This window comes from Eptatretus burgeri, chromosome 7 (genome assembly GCF_056783735.1).
Source record: "Eptatretus burgeri isolate ZD-2024b chromosome 7, Ebu_testis_v1, whole genome shotgun sequence".
NCBI lineage: Eukaryota > Metazoa > Chordata > Myxini > Myxiniformes > Myxinidae > Eptatretus > Eptatretus burgeri.
Genome location: NC_140967.1, coordinates 33,733,113 through 33,754,870, shown reverse-complemented (window position 1 = coordinate 33,754,870; position 21,758 = coordinate 33,733,113). Strand labels below are relative to the sequence as shown.

The following is a 21,758-nucleotide window of genomic DNA, read 5'->3' as shown; positions in this document are numbered from 1 at the left end:
AAAATCCAATATGGCCGCTATGGTGGCCATTTTGAAAAAATATTTGAATTTTTAATTTTTTGCATTTCTACATGTTTTAAGTTATTTCCAACCCCTCCCCCCCTCCCCCGCCCCCAAAAAAATTGTTAGAGAAAAAAAAATTTGCAACTTTTTTTTCAACAAAATTTCGATTTTTTTCTGCATTTCTACATGTTATAAGTGATTTCCAACAAAAAAACATGCCAAAATTATAATTGCCGCTGATTTTGGAACTTCAGGTGGATATACCCATGTAAAATCAATTTCTGTCTCAAGGAATCTAGTTATGACGAATGAATTGAGTATGTAAAAGTTAAAAGTAAAAGGGAAAGTTGCAAACTATAAGTCTGTGAGCACTGTTGACGTCAAATTGAATGAATAGGATATCAGGTTCCCTTGAGTGACCTAGCAGTATTGGCGGCGGAGGTTTTGCACTCTACTGAGTGCTCCCCTCTAGTTATTATTGTTTTGCTCTTCAATAAACTTTTGTCAGGTGCCAATCTGCATTTTGGATAAAATTTAGCTTTGTTGATCTGTTTTTTTTTTGCATCAATATTTAACTATCGTACTGTATTTCAATAAATGAAGTAAAATGTTAACAAACACACTCATGTCATCTGAAAAATGGAACCATTATTCCTATTCCTTTTGTCACTGACATTTTCCTCCAAAATCAGGGTTTTTTGTTGTTGTTTTTTAAAAGGATTCACGAGACCACATCTTTGGATTGGAATCCATGATTTTGAAAATTCAAATTTCTCTTTAATGTGAACTATATTTTTGTTTTCTTTTAAGATGGCCAGTATTTTAATTTTTGATGTGGAACTGGAACTCTTATTCCACTTGTGTTAACACCCAGATGATCAAGATGTGAAGTACACAGCAGTTAGCAGTTTCATCTTCCTCCGGTTCTTTGCACCCGCCATCCTTTCTCCAAACCTTTTTCACCTGCGGGACCATTGTCCAGTGAGTCTTTGTCAGATGAGAGAGATTGCTGCATTTGTTTTTGATTTAGTGATAGCAGCACCAGCTTCAACACCTTCAATTTTTGACTCAAACAAGGATTGCTTTACTATAAGGACAGTTAACCTTTGTTTGTGTGTTTTTGTTTTTAGGACCAGCAGACATCTCGGACCTTGAAACTCATTTCTAAAACCATTCAGGCCTTTGGCAGCCTGCTCAAAAGCCGATCGGTAAGTTTGGGCCCTCAACTCTTCACAGTTTTCATTGAAATCTGTTCTCAATGCACAGGTTTTCTCATTTCCATTAGGTCAGCTGTTCAAAACTCTTGTTGAAAACCACTTTTTTTAATGGTATGAACCTCAAATGACATGCTATTGTGGAGCCTTACCCGATGGCTGTATTCTCTCCTTTGCTCACAGTGCAACATGAAAGAGCCCTTTATGGCAGAGTTTTATGAAACTTTTGATGATGACTGCAGGCAAGATGTGAAGAATGTAAGTCATCCTTTTATGATTCTCAGCCTGCAGCAGAAGGCAAAGACATCCCATCTATCTCTATAAGGTTTGAGTACTGAGGATTTGCGAAGGAATTCTTTCCTGACAAAGCAATAACCTTTTCTTTTCCATATTCCACCCATAGTTTCTGGATTTGATCTCACTATCTGGGAAAAGAAACACCATTATTAGGGATCAGGAAATCGTCCTAAAGGAAGGGTAAGACCAAATCTCTTTCCGTATTGTTATGTACTGTATATATTTTTAAGTATGCAGTTTGTTTTGATACTTTATTTAAGCCATCCAGGGTTGGGTGAGATGGATGTGGTGTCCAGCTTTGCCTGGTGTGAGAGTAGTAGATTTATTTGACATGTGCTTAAGGAGTTACAGTGAAACCATCATGACTGTTTGCTTGCTGTGACGTCACCCACCCGTAGACTTGCGATATCATGCTGTCTGCTCTGTAACGAATAAAAAGGACATGATAAAGGATAAACCTCTTCACAGAATAAAGATAAAATGTTTTGTGCAGGATATACCTTGGGATACAACAGTGCAATTGTCATTTGATTTGATTTCTTCTGCAGGCGGGTAACAAAGAGGGCACAAGGCAGGAGAAAACTGAGCCTTCGGAACTTCAAAGAACGATGGCTCCGTCTCACCAATCTTCACCTGTCTTACCATCGAACAAAAGGTGGAACTTGGGCTCCTCTTCTGTTCCTAATTTATTTTTTAAAAATTTTTTTCCAGCATGTCATTAAATTCCTCTCCTCTTGTTTTTGCCCCATTGCTGAAAAAGCCATTGTGGCCTCCTGGTATTGTATCAATGTTTGGTGGAGTTCATATGATACCGATGCAGTTAGTCATGATGAATGTGACCAAAGATGTAGATCCAGTTCTCTCTTTGAACTCGTTAGTATTCTGCTGGATGAATGTGGCTCCTCTGAGGATTGCTTATTGACAAAGAGATGCTACATCCCTGCAACACGCACAATCATGCAGGGGTTATTTTGTATTCATAGATTCTCCACCCCTCTGTATCATTCCGTTGGAGGACATCCTGGCTGTGGAGGGCGTCGAGGAGGAATCTTTCAAAAAGAAAAATGTACGTGGCATCATTTTATCTTCCCTGGGTTAGGGGGAAACCGGTGTTTCTATGTTGCCATCAGTCGCCACCTTAATATAGTAATGGTGCTTCTGCTTGTCTTTACTTAGTTGATCTTGCACTCTTAATCACATGTAGCTTAAATCCTCAACCCTTGACATATCGCATGCTTTTAACATGGTCTGACACCCTGCCCTGCTCACCAAACTCTCTTCCTATGGTATCCAAGGCCATCTCCACTCAAGGCTCGCAGACTTCCTCTCCTGTCGCAGTCAACGTGTGTCTCTAAATGGAGTTCCTTCATCCCCTCTTCCTGTCCAAGCTGGAGTTCCTCAAGGCAGCGTTCTGGGCCCTGTTCTTTTTCTGGTTTTCATCAACTATCTCTCCGACTCTCTGGAAAATCCTCTATCTCTTTGCTGATGACTCCACCCTCTGCCATACCATCTGTCAATCCTCAAACTGGCAAGCAGCATCTTCTTCGCTCACTGCAGATCTGGGTAAAATCACAAGCTGGTCCAACACGTGGAACATGTCTTTCAATCCAGACAAATCTCACTCTCACAATGGCCCTCCGAAAGGACCGTTTGGAAAACCCCCCCATCCACTTTCTCAACAATCCTCTGGAAGAAGTCCTTTCTTTCAAGCTTATGGGTCTCACTATTTGCCATGATCTTTCCTGGGAAAGCCACATTTCCAACCTGGCCTCCAAAGCCAGTCGCCGACTGGGAATCCTCCGTTGTGCAAAGTCCTTCCTCGGCCCACCTGAGCTCCTGACCACATACAAAGCTTTCGTCCACAGCTTGATGGAGTACTGCTCTCCCCTCTGGGCTGGTGCTCCTACCTCCCACCTTTCTCAGCTTCACGCTGTGTAAACCAAGGCATTTCGGATCATTGGCATCTCCCATGATGAGGCTGAGTCTTTGGGCCTCTCACTCTCTCATTGCAGGCAGGTCGGTGGTTGGGTAGTCGCTAGACTACCATTATTCTCAGGTTTTCCGTCTGTCTGTATGTTTGTATGTAATGGACAGCTCTGGAGGCCAGAGGAGTCAACCGGTTTTGATGAAACTTGACAGGTAGGTTCATACCAGGATCTAGTTTTATGCTTTTGAGCACCGTTGCTATGGACGCCACCGTTGCCTAGCAACGGGACTTTGAAATTTTTGAAAAATCCTAAAAAATCAATCCTTTCGAAAATCAAAAATAGGCTTCCGTGCTTTTATGCGCACTATAATCAATACAACCTCTTTGTCAAAAAAATTTCAGCCCGATCCGTCAAAAACTGTATGACTAGTATGCAATTATGTAACCACCACCCATGTCGCCTACCGGCTTGTCTTTCTGTCTTCTACCGTCTCCTCTCCGGTCTCCCCTCCCCTCCCTGCTGTGTCTGCGATTTGTCCCCACCATATTTCCGCAGGGCGCTCAAGGCCCATCAACAACCTCCTTCTGGTAAAACTACCAAAATCCCGAATCACTGCTCACCTTCACTCTTTCATTCCTCTTCCCCACCTTTGGAATAAACCCCCTCACTCTGTTCAATCCCATTCTTCCTTCCAGGCCTTCAAAACAGCTGTTCACCACCACCTCTTATCGTCCCCCATCCAAATCCTCGATCTTTTCTACCCCCGTTAATCCACCCCAAACCCGCCTCCTTCAGATTCCCTGCTTTCCTTCCTGAAAGCCCCTGTAATGTCCATCTTGTATACCCCGTGTTCCCCGCCCCATCCCTCTCCCTTCTACAGATCTCATAATGTCTCTGTTCCCCACTGATTTGTCCTTCCCACTCCCACCCATCTTGCCTCATGCCCCCCTTGCTGTGCGTTGTGTGTTCGCTCTCATACGAGCCTCGACAAGGTATACCAAAAAAAACAACAATGAGTCATTCCAACTGAGAGATGTATATAATGCAAACACAATGCATTATTACAGAAGGTTGTGTCGTCCATTTGTATTTGGTATGTGAGCCCATTGCTTTTTATTATTTATTCTCATGCTCTCTTGTGAAACAACTGTGAAATGTTGTTCTGTTTATCCTGTTGCACATTCCATTGGACTCATCTGTAAACAGCCCTTTCTTTCATGTTTCATTTCTGCAGCCTATTTCAGACTTTTTAGTTTGGTTGCCTCTCCTGAGCAAAGGTTTTTGGCAGCTACACTTCCATTGAGATCACTTTGTGCTAATGTGTATCTTTATGTTCTTGAAGAAATATTAATGGCCCTACTTTCAGGTAGGTCATTCACAAAATATTTTGTGGATTGTGGTTTATCACATTGAGAACATACCCTGAGATACTCAACATTACTTTTAGAGATTTTTTTTTCTGGAAGAGCAAGGCTCATGAAAGAGGAAGGTTGAACTCCTTCTGGTAAACCCCTTTTGGCTAAACTTCAAAATTCCAGGCTGATTGCGCACATCAACTCCTTTTTTGTTCCTCGCTTCTCGCTTCTGTGGAATCGCCGTCTCGAGGCTGTTCTTCCCCACTTTTCTCTTTCGGGCTTCAAGCAGGCAGTGCTCCACCAGCTCATGTCTAAATCCTCTGATTTTTTTCAAGTTACTTAATGATTTGCAACTGGTGTTAACATGTTAATTCAGCAGGGCTTTTTAAAAATATTGAATTGAAGTTATGATCACATTTATCTGTAATGTTGCTTGGACCAACCTCAACAAATTGGTATTATATAAAATGGACATTTAGTATTCAGAATGGGGGTTGAAATGGGAAGATCATATCTCCAAGCTGACTTCCAAAGTCACCTGCTGCTCAGAATTCTCTGCAGGACTAAGTCCTCCTCCTGTCAAAGCCTTCATCCGGAGTGACATAATATGGCTCCTCAACGTGGTCTGCTGGTACTGCTTCCCATCTTGACTCCCTTGAGATCCCTCCAATATATGGCCCTCTGTGCCATTAGAATGTCATGTCAGGAAGCTGAATCTCAGTGTCTGCTTCTTGCTCACCATTGGCAGGATGTAACGGCTTTGCAGTGTTTTTACTGACTATTATGGTCTTGCACTTCCTGCCCTCTTGCCTCTCCTTGTGCTGTAATCTGTTTGTTGTTGTCCTACTGAGTGTCCCTTTTGCCTCATTTTACCTCTTCATCCATTGCCCCCTTGTTATTCTGCTCTTCCATGAGTTGCTATACCTGTGTGGAATATATATATATATATATATATATATATATATATATATATATATATATATATATATATATATATATATATATATATATATATATATATATATATACCAAACAAAATGGAAATGTAAAAACATTGAGAAAAAGATACTAACCCATCTGTGATTTAGAGAATAAATGCTTTGCAGTTTGAAATTTCGAATTTAGCACATCATTCCTTCAATCTACACCCACTAATTTCAATTGTTCAGATGTTCCAGGTGATCCAGCCTCAACGGACACTGTACGTGCAGGCGTCCAACTGTGTTGAGGCCAAGTCATGGATGGACGTGCTGGCACGCGTCAGTCAGAGCAACACACGGCTTGAGTTCTACCACCCCGCTGCATACATCAGTGGCACATGGCTTTGCTGCAAAGCGATGAGCGAGAGTGCCGATGGGTGCAAGCGCTGCACAGGGTAAGTTGAGCAGGTGCTGAAAGAATGATCTGTAAGGAGCGGGAGTGCTTGGACTTTGTCTGTCTATCCATTTATCTGTATCTATCATGACTTATTTGTTTTGGCTTATTGTTGTCACAGACGGCCTGCAACCAACATTGAGTTGGACATTGATAGTGACAGGGAAACACAAAGAATATACTCGCTATTCATTAATAATGTCGATCTTTTGGAGAAGATGCAAGGTATGTTGTGGGTTGAGGTAAGGCTGTTTTATTTTTTTTAATTGCAGTGATTAACTTATGATTGCTTGAGCTTAAATGAGTATTGTTGTTGCTGTTGACTATCTTAAGAGTCTTGGGGTTAGTGTTGGGTGTCGAGCCTTTCTTTTGCAGTTTCTGAACCCATGTACCTCCTGAAACTGTGAAACTTTGGATTTTATGTAATGCTTTGGGAGAATGGTCTTAATTTTCACTTAACTCATAATCCACAGTTGTTGTACTCCATTGAAAACACCGTCTGCTGGTATTTAGGATACAGTTACAGTGGCTCATTCTCTGTTGAATGCGCTTCATGCATCATTTCCTTGTCCCAAGTTTCCATCGCAAGATAGCGCTTTGTCTCCACTGTTCCTTTATCTTCACTCTTGCACCAAATCACACAATCAATATCAAATCGTTGGAAATCGGGCACAACCACATGCTGTAACTAGAACGGCACTTTGTATCCCGCTGATAGGCCGGATCTGCACCCAGACTTAACCAAAACCTCAGCTTTTTCTTATCACCTACTCAAATCATCCACCAAGTTTGTCATAACTCGTCCACAACTTTTTGAAATATCATGCTGTATATCATTTTTGGCCCCATCTCTCAATGGTGAAGAATCACTTGGAAAATTAAAACATTCTTGTATCCGGATCCAGATCTTCACCATAATCTAATCAATTAATATTGTCACACACCCAACCTGCCCACCAAATCTCTTCTGAATCTGTCCATAATTTTTTGAGATATCCTGCTCACAGACACAGACAGGGGTGAAAACATAACCTTCATCAACTTTCGGTGATGGAGGTAACAATGTCTCCTTCTTCTCATTTGATACTATGTAAGCCTGCGAATTTGCTGCCCAGATTTGTTGTTTAGCTCCTTCATGAACCGAGATTTCTGTAATTAAAAAGAAAATACCTTTTTGATGTGTCATGATGTTGATGCCAAAAGTCATTCTAAAGTCTCACATTGCATGCACTCGCTTGTTGAACCGTTCAGCAATAACTGCCATTCCTCTTGAATGCTATATGCTAGCAAGTTACCGGTTTTTTTTGTTTGTTTGTTTTTTTGTGCATCTTAAGAGGGTTTACTCAAACAAAAGTTTACATCTTTACTCAAAAGAATGCCATGTGAATTTGTTTTGTTGCAGGGATAACCTTGGCTGCAGAGATTGTATTGTACGAGTTAGGATGTTCTGTTTTTGCACCATTTAGAGGCCTGTGGAAGTCGTGCAGTATACGATGGACCCACCACTGAACAGGAATATGCAGTTTTTAACATTGAGGAACCGTACCACATGTTCCTGAGCCTTCGTGATGTCGCTGCAACTGTGCGTGAGCTGGAGCAACACCACGAACGCATCCGCAGCACGCGCTTTCAGAAGACCAAGTATGGCAGCGTGTACGTACCTGCCATTCATTCATACTTCATATGGAGGTTCATGGTTTCTTTACTGCTTTTCTTGTTTGTTGTCCTCCAAATCTTTCCCTTTTTTATGTCCAGCAAGATAATTTTGCTTCACATTGTAATTGCTGAGATCGTAGTAACAGTGGAGCCTTAAATATTAGTTTGGCCGGTGCAGCATACCTAAAATTGCACAGCTGGGCACAAGTGTTTGAGGGGGGGGGGGGGATCATCTTTTTCTTTTTTTTTTTTAGTGGCACATCAAAATTTAGGGAAAAATGAATTGTTACATTATTTTGTTTGAGTAAGAAGTGTGGCTGAAAAACTTGATGTGCATTGTCCCAATTGTGGGTGTTTTCCTGCTCCTTTGTCCTTTGTTGTAATTGTATTTTTTTTCCTTTCAATTTTTTTTTTAAGTCATCTTACCCTTTTTGCCCTTTCACATAAAGTTTGGCCTCTTTTTAGTCTGGCTATACATCTTCTGTTGGGATAAATGAGCAACTGCAATTATACTGTTGTGAGTACAATTCCTCATTAAAAACTTGGGTTTTTGAAAAAATATTCACAGTCTAGTTATGGCAAGCAACCCCGATACTGTATATTGTTGTGGTGCTGGGTTCGGTGGCAAGGACGACCGCCAGATGGAGCAGTAGAGCCGTTTCCCACCGAACACCCGGAATGTAGGTCGTAACTCTCGGACAACTCCGAAGGTCACGGGTCACTTAAGGACCGTGCTCGCAAATTCTCTGACGGCGTGGGGTAGGGTTAACAGCCAAATTTCAATATACCTAAGTACCCACGTCGTCAAATTACTGGGGAAGTCACACCCACGACGATCTCTGTCGAACCGGGTCGCTCTAGCGACCTCGGTCCGGTGTAACCGAGTGGAATTACCAAAGTCCGTCGGTCCAAACGACAACTTACGGCACACGGCCTCACTATTTCTCAAGCCCGCACCATGCTGGGTCAATGGTAGAAATGACAGGCAACGAACTGGAACATTTAACAATTGGGGATTTATTTATAATGGGGGCAATAATCGGGAAGGGAGACAGAGCAGAGTTACAACCGAATAAAATGCAATGTATAATGAAAAGAAAACACAAGCAATTTTACCGAACAGACTGGCGCCACACGCACACACGCACACACACACACACACACGCACACACACACACACGCACACATGCGTGCGCACACACACACACACACACCCAAAAGAAATGGACCCCGTCGGGTCTTTATTGGACCCTCCGGCTCGAGAGGGAAGGCCAGCTGGGGGGAACAGAGCCTGGCCGGGTACCTTCCTGCCTCGTGCGGTCACACCGACTTCAACCCACCATGGTGGGACTCGAACCCACGTCCCGGAATCCAGCGAGCCCACGATCCTGGCTGCTCGACCACCACCACCACGAGAGCCCCGCAAAGGACCGCAAACCACGTTCGCAGACCAAGCCGCGACGCCAGACCAAAAGCAATGGCCACGATCACTGCTCTCACGCTCTTCCTAGGGCAAAATGGCCACGATGACTCACACTCTCCTCCCTTTGGACGGGGCGAACACTTCATCTGGCTGGGGCGGAGTCGGCCCTGAGGTGATGAGCCTCCTGATTGGACGGGGCGTCTTTGGGGGTGTGTCAGGGCATATCGGAGGCCCCCCCCCCCCGAAGAGGCTCTGTAATAGTTTTCGGCACTCTGGCTTCCCATTGGCCGGAGCGCCTTGGCCCTGCTTGCCCTTTGCCCATTGGCTGGAAGAAACGCTCCATGCCCTTCCTCGGAGCGGAGCCTCGATCTGAGGCGATGGAGGCTCCGCCCACGCCTTCAGCCAAAAACATGTGGGCAATGGAGTCGACGGTGCAGATAGGTGGTGGAGATTGATGTAAAAAAACTAACTATAAAGAAACTTCGCAGCGCACACATGTAATTTCCGTTAGACTTGGTGGATGGGGCCCTAACTATAAACACATACTTATTGAAATAACTAAACTTGGGGACTGCTGTCTGTTTGTGTGCAAATGGCTTCCAGATTTGTAACAATATCTCTTCTCTATTCTCCCAAAAACCCAGTTCAAAACCAGCCCTTGTGTGACATCATCAGATGCACTCATTGGTCATCTGGCTCGATTACACTGTTGATTGTCACAATTTAAAAGAAATACTTGTTCCCTTCAGCCATTGGTCACGAAGCCAGTGAAGAGAAAGGGGAAAACTGTATTAATTCAATAAATTTATGAGAAATAAGCACATTTAACAGTTTAATAATACAAAGGGATGGAGGGGAGACAATGGCACATCATGTGATCTTACATGGGCAAGATCACTGCCAAAGGAAGCGGGTGTTTCTATGTTTTATGGTGGTGGGATTCGAGAAGTGTGTGTGGGTTCTTGTCATTTACGGATTGTGTACAGTGGTAGTAATTTATAAGCATTCTTCTTTATGGATGATGTACAGTGGTAGGAAGTAGGAAACATTGATCATTTATGGATAGTGTGTGTGTGTGTGTGTGCAGTGGTTGGAAGTTGTAAACATTTATCGTTTACGGATAGTGTACAGTGATATGTGTTACAGTGCATGCTGTAATATTTCATGTTTACATTTACAGTCGGAACTCTGCTTAAAGTATGATGGCTGTAGCAAACTCTTGTGATAATGATCCATATTGTTGGAAAAGCCAGATAGCAATTGCTTTGTCCCAGCAAGTTGAACCCAATGCCCTACATTAGAAAATTATTGAAACAGAGATAGTTTGCCAAAAATAATTGTCAAAAAACACACACATTGATTAATTACCTGCCTATGAAACACCAGGATGACAGTATATAACCTGGTCCAGATTTGAATTCAGGATAGGCAGCTAGGCAGCCTAAGCAGTCACTTTGGCTATTCGGCACAATCCTGGATGGGTCACCACTCCGACACAGGATACCAGCAAGCTGGCATTCATTTTGCCGACCTCAGAAGGATGACAGGCAGAGTCAACCCCACCTGATATAAATTCAACAGCCAAGTGGGATTTGAACTCAGGATCCAAGGATCCCAATCTAATATAAATAAAATATATATTAGAAAATATATATTTTATGATTTTTTTCGGATGTTCCATGGAAAAGACAAGGGTAGGTGGGGGGGGGGGGAATATAAATCCCAGACCAGGTGGATCTAAGACAACATTGAAGATGGAAGACCATTCAAACGCAGGATGCCCATGTTCACTGTATCATCTGATGCGAAAAACAATAAATAAGGATTAAAACTTGTTTTTACAATATAGTCGGCATGTTTTTCTTATAGAAACCTGTTGGATCATCAAACAAATGGAAACTATGCTGAGAAAATTACTGTCAAAGTCGTAGATGTGTGTGTGCACACCAGTGCATAGTGCTGGATATGATTTTTAAAAAGGTGTCAACTTGGAGTCAACACGCTCAAAATGGTCAATCAGAGCCATAACCAGCTCTTACTTTTCAGCGGGCATCTGATCGTACCGTCTCCCCATCCCCATGAGCACATCAAAGGCTGATTTCTGGTCCGTTGAAGGCTGAATATCAGCATCTTGCAGGGAGACTTTGACGTACTTGGCACCGAAATCTTTCAATACGAACAGCGGTGTGCAACTTTCGATGGAAACAAAATCGGCACGATTGAGAGTAGCCTGCAAATCATCCCTGCTGCTGCACTGAATTGATGTAATAGTTCAGCCAGAATATTCGTCGTCAAGATGTTGCGTGATTAAATCACTAATACAGTCACTCAAATTTATACCGCTGACATACTTCTTAACAATCACTTTCGCCCCAGAAACCACAGTCAATCTGAACTACTCTGGCCACTGCTCAGGCGCTATGACCGAAGACTACTGCGCAGCTTGGTTAAAGGGGACTCACAGTTTGGTGCGCGCACGAAATTATATTTTGAAAATAAATGTCGACGTTTACATTTCGGGTTTTGAAACTTTTGCACCTTCGGCAGAAAATGTATAAATATAAAAGGCTAAAAATGTGTTTTATATTTATATTTCATTTCGGAAAATATACCGTCGGCGGATCCATAAACCAAGTTATAAAATAACAGGCTTTAGGGAGCAAGGTTGATATTATTTGGTATTCTTAATAATTTTCTCATTTTGCTAAAGGCTAGAAAAAAAAAAGGTGTTTAGCACCATGTAGTTTGAGGAAGGCAACTGATTACTCATCATTAATTTTCCATCTCTCAAGGGGGAATGTTTTTTATCAAAATCGAAATTTGTAGATCCACAGTTTTTGCTAAGCCTGTCCCACATTACCATCAAGAGCACTTGATCTGATGATAGTGGCTTTGAACAATTTGAAGCTGGATGGCTTCTCCAAAATATTCAATAAAATAACCCAAAGCCCCTTTCCAGAAAGTGAGAAACTGTACTGAAGTCGAAATACAAGGGACTTTGATGCAGGAGGGAGCCATTTGCTCTGCCATGCTGAGTAATATATCAACACCACCATAATTCAATCTCTGAGTTTAGCAACCTCATTTATCAGTGGGGTTCGAGGTTGGGAGGAAGGTGGTTGGTGAGAGTCTGGGAGGTGGCAGGGATGAGTGTTGAGGAGAACAGTTCCAGGTACAATCAAGTGAAAAGGATATGAATTATTATACCTAAGGGTATATTCACTACATTTGAGTTTGAGGTGGAAATGTGTTGATGTGAGTGGGAAGTGTAAGATTTGAACACTACCAGAATGGGAAAAGCCATATCATAAGAATTAAATTAGTGCACAGCAGAACAAGTTGTACTTTTTGATATATTGTTTGTTGTTTGTATCAAATCTCTCTGTGAGAGTTCTGTCACCTCACAAAAATGTTGCATGAGCACATACTGCTTCATTCTTTATTCATACATTTGCTTGGCTCAGAAAATTAATAAATCGTTTGTGTTTTATTCAAGAGATTGATATTAAATCTTGTAAGTTAAAATTTTGCATTTTTTTATTTTAATGTTGTGTTAAATTCGGAATTAAACTTACAAACTACACTTGTGGCAGTAATTTGCGATTGGGGAGTTGCAGCCATATTCTGCCATGTTCTGCATTCTTGTGGATTGTTCGGCTGACGTTTCACAAGCACATCTTATGGTGCCAAGGTGCGGATGGATACACGGCTAAAATACCAATCCGTATGTTCCATCGATGCAGTCTGACTTGGGCGATGTGCGAGACTGCAAGGATCATCACATTCCTGGCTTGAGGTTCCTATGACTCAGCGAGTTCTTAAAAATACTTTAAAAAATAAAAAGTAAAAATACTATGACTCAGGTTGGGTTGATTGTGGAAATAGGTATGTGGTTTCGCTTGATGATCAAACTGGAGAAATAGGAATTGAATTTTGGTGAAGATCCGGATCCAGATCCAGATCTGATAATTTTTTTAAGTGATTCTTCACCATTTAGAGATCGGGCTAAACCAATATATAGCACGATATCTCAAAAAGTTGTGGACAGATTTGGATGAAACTTGTTGGACAGGTTCGGTGTGTGACAAGGACAAATTGATTCGATTTTGGTGAAGATCCGGATCCGACTACTCGAATTTTTTGAGTGGTTCTTCACCATTGAGAGATAGGGCCAAAAACGATATAGTATTGTATGGAATATTTCAAAAATGTAACAGGCCCGATATGCTGTCATGGATCAGGCATTACATGGCAGAGGTATGTGCTCTACTGAGTGCCCTTCTAGTTGCCTCTGTGTTTCCTTTATTTATTTATTTACTTACCATTTGAGGTTCAGTGTCTGTCCAGGCCATAACCTTTTTACCATTTCAGCTTTTTTATCAAATCTTCAACAAACCTCATTAGGAGAATACGGAGAACACTAATTAATAAAATAAATAATGTAGTTCTTTTCATCAAGTATAGTTTGAGTACATAGTGGATGTGGACGAGCCCTGCATTTTGGGGTGCTTTCTAGTTAAAATTTAGAACCGACTTCAACAGTCCGAAGCTCAGATTGCACTTGTTTGTGAAAATTGCTTGTGGTTCTGTTATTCTGTGGCTCTACATTTTGCTGATATCCAGAGTTTATTTTCGCATGTTTCATGTTTCATTTCGTGGTGTATCATCTCACTTGCTTGTCATTCCTTCTCAGTTTTTTATTAGCTCACCAGGACTTTAGTCAGGTGAGCTTATGGGATCGAGCAGTGTCCGTTAGGTGAGTGAGTGTCAGTCAGTCAGTCAGTCCATAAACACGTCAGTCATTATCAATTGAACCAAACACACGATTCTGATGAAACTTGAACACAGCTTCATATCTGATGCCAAACGAATATTGACATAATGGGGGTTTACAGGGTTTTTTTCTCCACCCCCCCCCCCCCCGGTATGGAAATGTGGCTCGTTTTCCTGACACTGATCCTGCTCACCAGATTCTCTCAGCAAGGGAGCCTGGTGAGTGGAAGAGGCCAATTGGCCGACCACATGCCTCGTGGTTGCAGTGGATTGATCAGCATATTGAGGAGATGGGGGGGGGGGCCTGGGGGGTGGCCAGACGGAAGCCCCTGAAGTACTGGCGGAAAGTCTATGCAGGGACGTGCTGCTCCAGCGCATGCTCTGACACCTGACCTGACCTGACTTCCCCCCCCACCCACCCCACCCCTAAAAAAGGTATTTGCTCTCTTCTCCGAAATTATTAGTGTTTTCCGAAACACACACAATTTTGATGAAACTTGACCACAACCTTCATCACCCGTCATGTACCAAAGTTTATCAACCTCATCAAAATCAGTGCTCATTAAGGGAGTTCTCGGGGGGGGAGGGAGGGTTTTGACCCCCCCCAAAATAGGTATTTGCTCTCGTCTCCAAAACTACACACGATTTTGATGAAACTTGACTATGACCTTCATCACCCATAATGTACTAAAGTTTTTTTCAAGGCATTAAAAAAGATGAGGGTCTGAGGGGGTCTGCAGCGGGTTTGAGTGACTGTTGCCCCTGATCCAGGTGAGCTTCAGAACATGCGGTCTTATTTTATTTTTATTTTTTTGGGGGTGTTTAAACCAGTAATCGAGCCATTTGATATGTTTGAATCCACATATATTTGAAACTTGCATGAACAAGGTAAAACTGCTATTATTCAACGAATTGTTAGTCTCCTTCGAAAGGGGATGTGAGACTATTGCAACGCCTGTGCATGTGTGTGTGTGTCCACTTCTTTATATTTTCACTTTAAAAATGTTTTTCTCTGCAACTGCTTGTCCGATCGATGTGAAACTTTAAACATAGGAAAGACTCCCCATGGAGAATATTTTATTGATGACTGATATCATTGGTCACATAGTATGACAGCCATATTGCATTGAAGGAAAAAATTTGGACATCTTTTTCTCTGAAACTGCTCAACGAAAAAAATTTGAAACTTGGCATTTGTCATCAACTACCCATAATGTTTATATGGTGAAAATGCTGACATAATTGTTGAAGTGGCATTCCAGCCATAATTGATTGAATCAAAATCTTTATCCAAAAAATCTGAAACTTCATATATCTGATCTACAAACGGATATGAGTGAAGAATTAAATGTATGACATCATCGATCACGTGGTATGGCAGCCATATTGGATGGAAAATAAAAATGCAAATATATCTCCTCCAGAACTACTTAACAGATCGATGTGAAACTTCATACATATGATCGACTAGCCGTGGGGAATTTAGTTTGAATTTTTTTTTCATATTCACCTTCATTGATGCAATTTAGCCTTAATGTGCACAAAGGTGGTTCTTAAATATCCTAATAATCCAACAATAAAGTGACGGATAATGGCAATGCAGGTGACATAATCATGTGTATGGATGATATGGGTTTTTGGGCCATCATAGCAGTGGGCCATAATAGTAGCCTGTTCAGTTAATGATGGTATTTTTGTTTATAATGATCACGTGAGGCGAGACTGCGCTCTACGAGTGCCGTTTTAGTTGAATGATTGTCGTCTTTTACTCAGCGAAGTGAAAACACATATCCAGTTGCAGAATAATATTGTTACAGTTGTGGGAGTAGATGGAGGAATTTCATAGCAAAGGTAGGATTGTGTAGAGTAGTATGGCCCCTGGACGAGCAGAAGACATCTCGATGTAACTTAAGTAGGGAAACTGTCAGCTTAAGTTGTTACGTGTCACCGCACAGTGAGTGGTGCTGCGTTAATTACGCAGGGATTAAGGCCAATTTCTCCCAATATGTGATTGCCCCCTGTGACCTTTTTCTATGTTTTTGCATTTGCAAAACCGGCAATAAAAGAATTGCGTTCTGAGAACAACAACATCAGCAGAGCCACCTTCTCGCTTCATGCCAACGAGGCTTATGATTGATCGGTGGATGTGAGAAGGTTTGGCAGAGAAGTGAGTGAGGAGATAGTGGTTGGAAAAGAAGGGGATTACGGTTGCTTCTCGTTGACACGACGAAGAAGACTGCAACATTCTCATGTTCGTGCTGTGTGAATTTACCCGTGTGCTGGAGCAAGACGCTAGCCATTGACTGTTCGGCTGAGCCGTGAAGTGTGTACGTTTCTGAGGAGGGAAGAAGAGCGTTCCTCATGGCCTGATTATTGGGCCTCAGAAATCGTCTCATCGAGGAGGAAGGAGGGTGGGCGATCATGGTGAATGGACTTGGTGCAAGAGAGGAATGGTATTCGCTTGTGAAAAGAAACTTCACGGCGGTTTCTGAGCCCTGGCAATGCATACCGCCACACGAATACCTCGCGTACGTTTCCTGCCCAGAGAGCGGCTCAGCGCCATTTCCTGTGTGGTTTCCCATGCAGGACGCCGCGGTTCGATCGTTAAGCTTGAATAGGTCACTTTTGGACCTGAAGCTAAGTGCCGGAAGAAAGGGAGGATTGTTCTTTTATTTATTTTTCTCCTTGTCTGTATTAAAGTCTGTGTGGAGGCGCCTCAAACAGGAATTTAGTTTTACCTCACGATCCGTTTTTATTATTACACTTTGAATTGTTACCATTGTAGATATTTCATTTATTTTCATAAAACCCCCTTATGTATTTATGTTGCTTGTGTTGTCTATTTGCCGTGGGTTCGAGTAAAAACCCTTGTGCTTCCGTCCTGGTGAACGCCTCTGGTACGTGCTTCACTGCCTCCTGTCCCACGCGTGCTATAATCTCCAAGAAACTCAGCTGTTCGCCTCCAAGGGAAATTGTTTGGCTATCCAGCCAGGTCGATGTTAACCGCCCATCCACGACAATTGGGTCGGGGGAATTAACTCACCCGGCCCGGCTGTGACAATATATCTTTAATTTCTACAATTTCTGACTATTGAGTGCTCTTGATCAAAAAGTTGACCATTCTTGTAGTTTTTGAAATACTTTGCTTCACATCTCCAACTTCATTCCTTCTTACATAAGAATTGGCCTGTTTAAGGTTCCCATCTTAGCACAAGACCCCAACTTCAAATTGCATTTACAGTGTTTATTTGTCCTTTATCAACTCTTGTCCTTGTAATTCAGGGAAAAGTACACCACCTTCTGATGTCCTTTTCTTATTTGTGATGTGTATGAGCTCCTAGATGAGCCTTAGATCACTGTTTATATAAATATACTGCTGCAGCAATGAGCCTTTGAGGTGATACAAGCATTTACCTGTTGTTTATGGAAATTTCCCACCAAATGTTGCACCTATATCAGTGAAAAAACGATTCTGCGACTTTCAGGACATTTAAGGGAGCAGGGGCAAGTGTGTGCCTGGTGTTAGCTTAATGGTTATGGTGGTGGGCTTGGGATCCAAGGATCCTGAGTTCAAATCCCCCTTGGCTGTTGAATTTGATACCAGGTGGGGTTGACTCTGCCTGTCATTATTCCGAGATTGCCAAAATGAGTGCCAGCTTGCTGGTATCCTGTGTTGGAGTGGCGACCTGTCCAGGATTGTGCCCAATAGCCAAGGAGACTGCTTCGGCAGCACCAATGCTCTGCACAGAGAATTGTCTAAATGGATGGATGGATGGATGGACGGGCAAGTGTGAACATATAATGAGGACCGATGACCATGTGATAATCGGCACAGAGCGCAAAAATGGATAACTGTAACCACATCATTGGGGAGTATTGATGGAAAGATCTGATGGGTCAGAGAGATGCTAAATGATCAATGATGAATGTTTCATCTTGAAGTATAAACAAGGGATTTTCAGTCAAGTCAGTATTCTGGTTTGAATTGCTCAATTCAGAGCAATGCATGCTTTGCACATTGCAGAGATGACACATCTGGCTTGCTCACTACGTTATCCCTCTGAATCCATTGCAGGGAATACCCTATCGGAGATAAATCTCATCACAACACCGTCCGCCCATCACTCTCGCTGTGATGATGCCCTCGAGCTTCTGATGATGTTCCCCTCTGCTCCATGCCGCAACGAGTCGGCAAACTTCAGCGCTGCTGGATCTCACCACCCTTGTGCACTTCCCGAGCCTCCCGGACTTTGAACACTCCCATAACCAGAAGCTGAAGTGTTTATACCAAGTTTGCGCCACTAAGAAGGGACGCTGATGACCAATTGCTGTATTTTTCACTCGCTTTCATTCCTCCTTTTTTCCAGCATGATTGAGCATGTTTCTTGCAGATGTGGTCCAACACACGCCTGATGATAGAATCATTTAACCTCCTTTTCTCAGTTCCTAACACTCATTTACATTTCCTCAAAGTGTTTATCTCACCAGTCAACTTTGTAGGATAAATGTAAATTTTTTGCACCTTTTCCTTTGTGATCAAATGAACTTCTCAGTGGATTTCCCAATATAAGCTACTGGACACATTCCAACCCCCACCCCCCTCTGACCCCCTAATCATTCACAGCCCCCTTCCCCACTTCCGTTGTTTATACTGATGACTACTTTGTTAGAATTGAAAATGATAAATATGGATTTAATTGTCTACCTGGGAATGAGCTGAGCTCAACAGAGGCACAGCTGCCTTTCCACATCAAGTTCCTGCTGTTTTGTTGTCACTTCCCAATCAATTTATTTTTCTCATTCTCAAAACTATAGGTCAAGCTGGTTTGGTACCCTTTGAGCCACCGCCCCTTCTTGACGTAGTCATTCTTGTGCGTGATGTTGCCGCCTTTGTGGAAAAACTCGACGAGTAACGGATGTAATAGTAAGTATTACTCAGAAGCATAAAATTGCCAATTGCGATGTTTGACTGTCGGTAACATCCGTTTTTGCTTATTCTCTTTGACTTGAACCATATGTTTACTTGTACATAATCATTGAATAGGTCAAGTGAGGTCCAACACAGCGTTCGTTTTTTAACTACACTCACTTAATAGTTCCAGTTAAAATCCCAACATCCTTTCCCTGTATTTGCTATGCTATTCCATAGTCCAGTGTTCACATTTCCTCATGCTGGACATACCCTTCATTGTCATTTCCCTATCACGATGTGTGAGAATTTTTTTATACAGGTGTTAGTATTTTTGTAATCTGAGCTTCGACAAAATTAGTTGTCATTACATACACATTTTTGTTCTGTTCAATGCAACTCATTGTTTATCTTTTCTTGTTCAATTACTTTATTACCAAATGGTTTTGTGAAGTTATTTTTATTGGCAACTTCTCTCACTTTTAGATAATTTTATTCAAAAGACCATAAGAACAAATTTAGTTAATCAATTTAGTTTATTTTTATTTTAAACAATCGTTGCTTTTCAGCTTTTCATGTTTTTTTTATTGGAAACTATAGAAGATTCGGATCAATAGTCATGTGGAACGACCTCAAGTAACAAGGGAAGGGAATGAGACTCAACCCCACTGAGTGGTTTCAGCATCACACGGCGACCAGATGAGTTGTGTGTCGCAGGCAAATTATCCCACCGACCACCATGAAGGCCATTTCTACTGACATTACACGAGCGATGTGCCGATTCTCCTTTGGCTAGTTTAACTTGGTCCTGAAATTGTACTCACATTTCCTTTCGTTATACATTCACTTTGGAATTTCGATAAAATATTTCTTTCATGAGGGTTTTTCAAAGATTTGGATATAGTCTGGGTAAAAGAATAGTTTACCTTCACACAATAAATAAGGTACATATGGTCTCCACAAAGGACCCCTGACATGGGTTGGTGTGAAAGTGATGTGATGGAAGGGGGTAGGGGTAAAGATTTATGGAAGGAAAGGTGATGTATGGTTATAAGTAATAAGGTAATAAAGGGAGTGAATTGAAAGGTAATGTACAGGTAGGCTGACTTTGTGGAAATATTAAGTTTTATACATGTCTTGAACCATTTCCATTTGATGGAGGCATTTGTAAGTAGTAAAGTTAATTTGTTTAATTTTTTTCCTGTTATGTTCAAAATTTGAGATACTGTATCAGTTTTGATGATTGCCCATATTGTCCCTTTTTCACTATCAAGAAGATGAATTGTGCCATATCTGTGACATAAAATACAACTTGAAAAACTTGAGGGTAACACGTGAAATTTTTAGGATGTGTCTTCGTCCTTCATTATTTCAAGAGGCTACAAGTTGTTTCAAAAGGAAGGTTAAATGTCATATTAAATGATGTGATGTCCGATTAAACAAATACGACAATATAACGATGTTTTGTATGACTAAAGCATGCTGAATGGAAAAGCAATCAAGAGAACCTCTTGTGTGACATCACTGGTGTTGGGGTGAAAAATTACATCGTTGCTGTGTTTGTTGCATTTCAACGGACCCTTATAGATTGATTTGATCTTCATTTTGGCCACTAATGATCTCACCGTTTCAAAGACGGTTCCAGTCTTCAAACCCACTTTTATTTTATTGGACTCTGAGAAAAGTACAGATTATAATATCTTGTTGTGTAAAGAGCATTTCTTCTGGAATGTTGTGTTTTGTGTTTAACTCCAGCAATATTTTTAAACTGTTCAAAAGTTTCACTTGCACAGTTTGTCAACTACAAAATGATGAACAGCACTGTGAACTTAGTTTTTCATTTCATAAAACCAGAAGGTCAGAGGGCCCTCGTTGATTTTGTAATTCACTGGTGGGTGTTACCATGCTTGTGCTTCTATGCTTTTGCATGAGGGTTATTAAGTTCTTGTTAATTTGGCCTGGTATTCCTTGATTAATATTGAATTGTATCTGCTGAACGCTGATAAAAGTATTTTGTCTGTCGTAGGATGTGAGCTGCGAATGACATTTTCAAACGTTATGTTGCTCTGCCGAAGGGCAAACGCTTGAAACAAGTCGTACTTCTCTTTTGACGGTAATTAAAATACTCTTACCAAGTCACAGGTTATAAAATACATTGTTTAACTTGTCCACGGATGCAGACCAACATGAGCTTTCACTAAGACTAATATTCCATTGCTCCTTGATGGAGGAAACTTATTTTCCAGTTCCATCACTTTGGAAATACTGCATCACATCAAAGGTTACAATCATGCACACAATGCTTTGCTTAAGAAGGGCTACATTTCTTCACACTAAAAGCTGCACCAGCCACTATTGTGTCAATAACAGTGAACTCGGGTTCATGGAGAGGCTTGTGCATGCTTCCAGGAAGCCTGGTGTTGGCTTAATAGTTAGGGTGGTGGGCTTGGGATCCCAGGGTCCTGAGTTCAAATCCTGCTTGGCTGTTTAATGATACTAGGTGGGGTTGACTCTGCCTGTCATCCTTCTGAGGTCGGCAAAATGAGTACCAACTTGCTGGGATGATTGAGCTCTTTGAGTGTCCTGCGTCAGAGTGGTGACAGATCCAGAATTGTGCACAATAGCCCAGGAGACTGCTTTGGCAGTACCAACGCTCTGTACAGAGTATGGTCCCAATGGAATGGAATGTTGTTGGCTTAATGCTTAAGGTGGTTGGCTTAAGATCGTAGGGTTCTGAGTTTGGGCCACTGCCGTGCCGGTAACAACACCAGGTGGGTTGACTCAGCCTGGCATCCTTCTGAATTTGGCAAAATGAGAAACAGCTTA

General features: G+C 41.8%; 1 protein-coding gene across 2 annotated transcripts in view; it reads left to right on the top strand.

Moving 5' to 3' along the window:
* The window catches only part of RASA3 (RAS p21 protein activator 3), a 161,426-nt gene extending 141,171 nt beyond the window's left edge, over positions 1–20,255 (top strand). For both annotated transcript variants that reach the window (XM_085888004.1, XM_085888005.1), the window contains 10 exons: positions 878–984; positions 1,134–1,211; positions 1,401–1,475; positions 1,621–1,694; positions 2,063–2,169; positions 2,498–2,580; positions 5,967–6,172; positions 6,293–6,396; positions 7,638–7,824; positions 18,099–20,255. In XM_085888004.1, coding sequence (XP_085744130.1) covers positions 878–984; positions 1,134–1,211; positions 1,401–1,475; positions 1,621–1,694; positions 2,063–2,169; positions 2,498–2,580; positions 5,967–6,172; positions 6,293–6,396; positions 7,638–7,824; positions 18,099–18,159 — 1,082 coding nt within the window. In that variant the 3' untranslated portion in view covers positions 18,160–20,255. The remainder of the gene's footprint in view (positions 1–877; positions 985–1,133; positions 1,212–1,400; positions 1,476–1,620; positions 1,695–2,062; positions 2,170–2,497; positions 2,581–5,966; positions 6,173–6,292; positions 6,397–7,637; positions 7,825–18,098) is intronic.
* Positions 20,256–21,758: the final 1,503 nt, after the last annotated feature.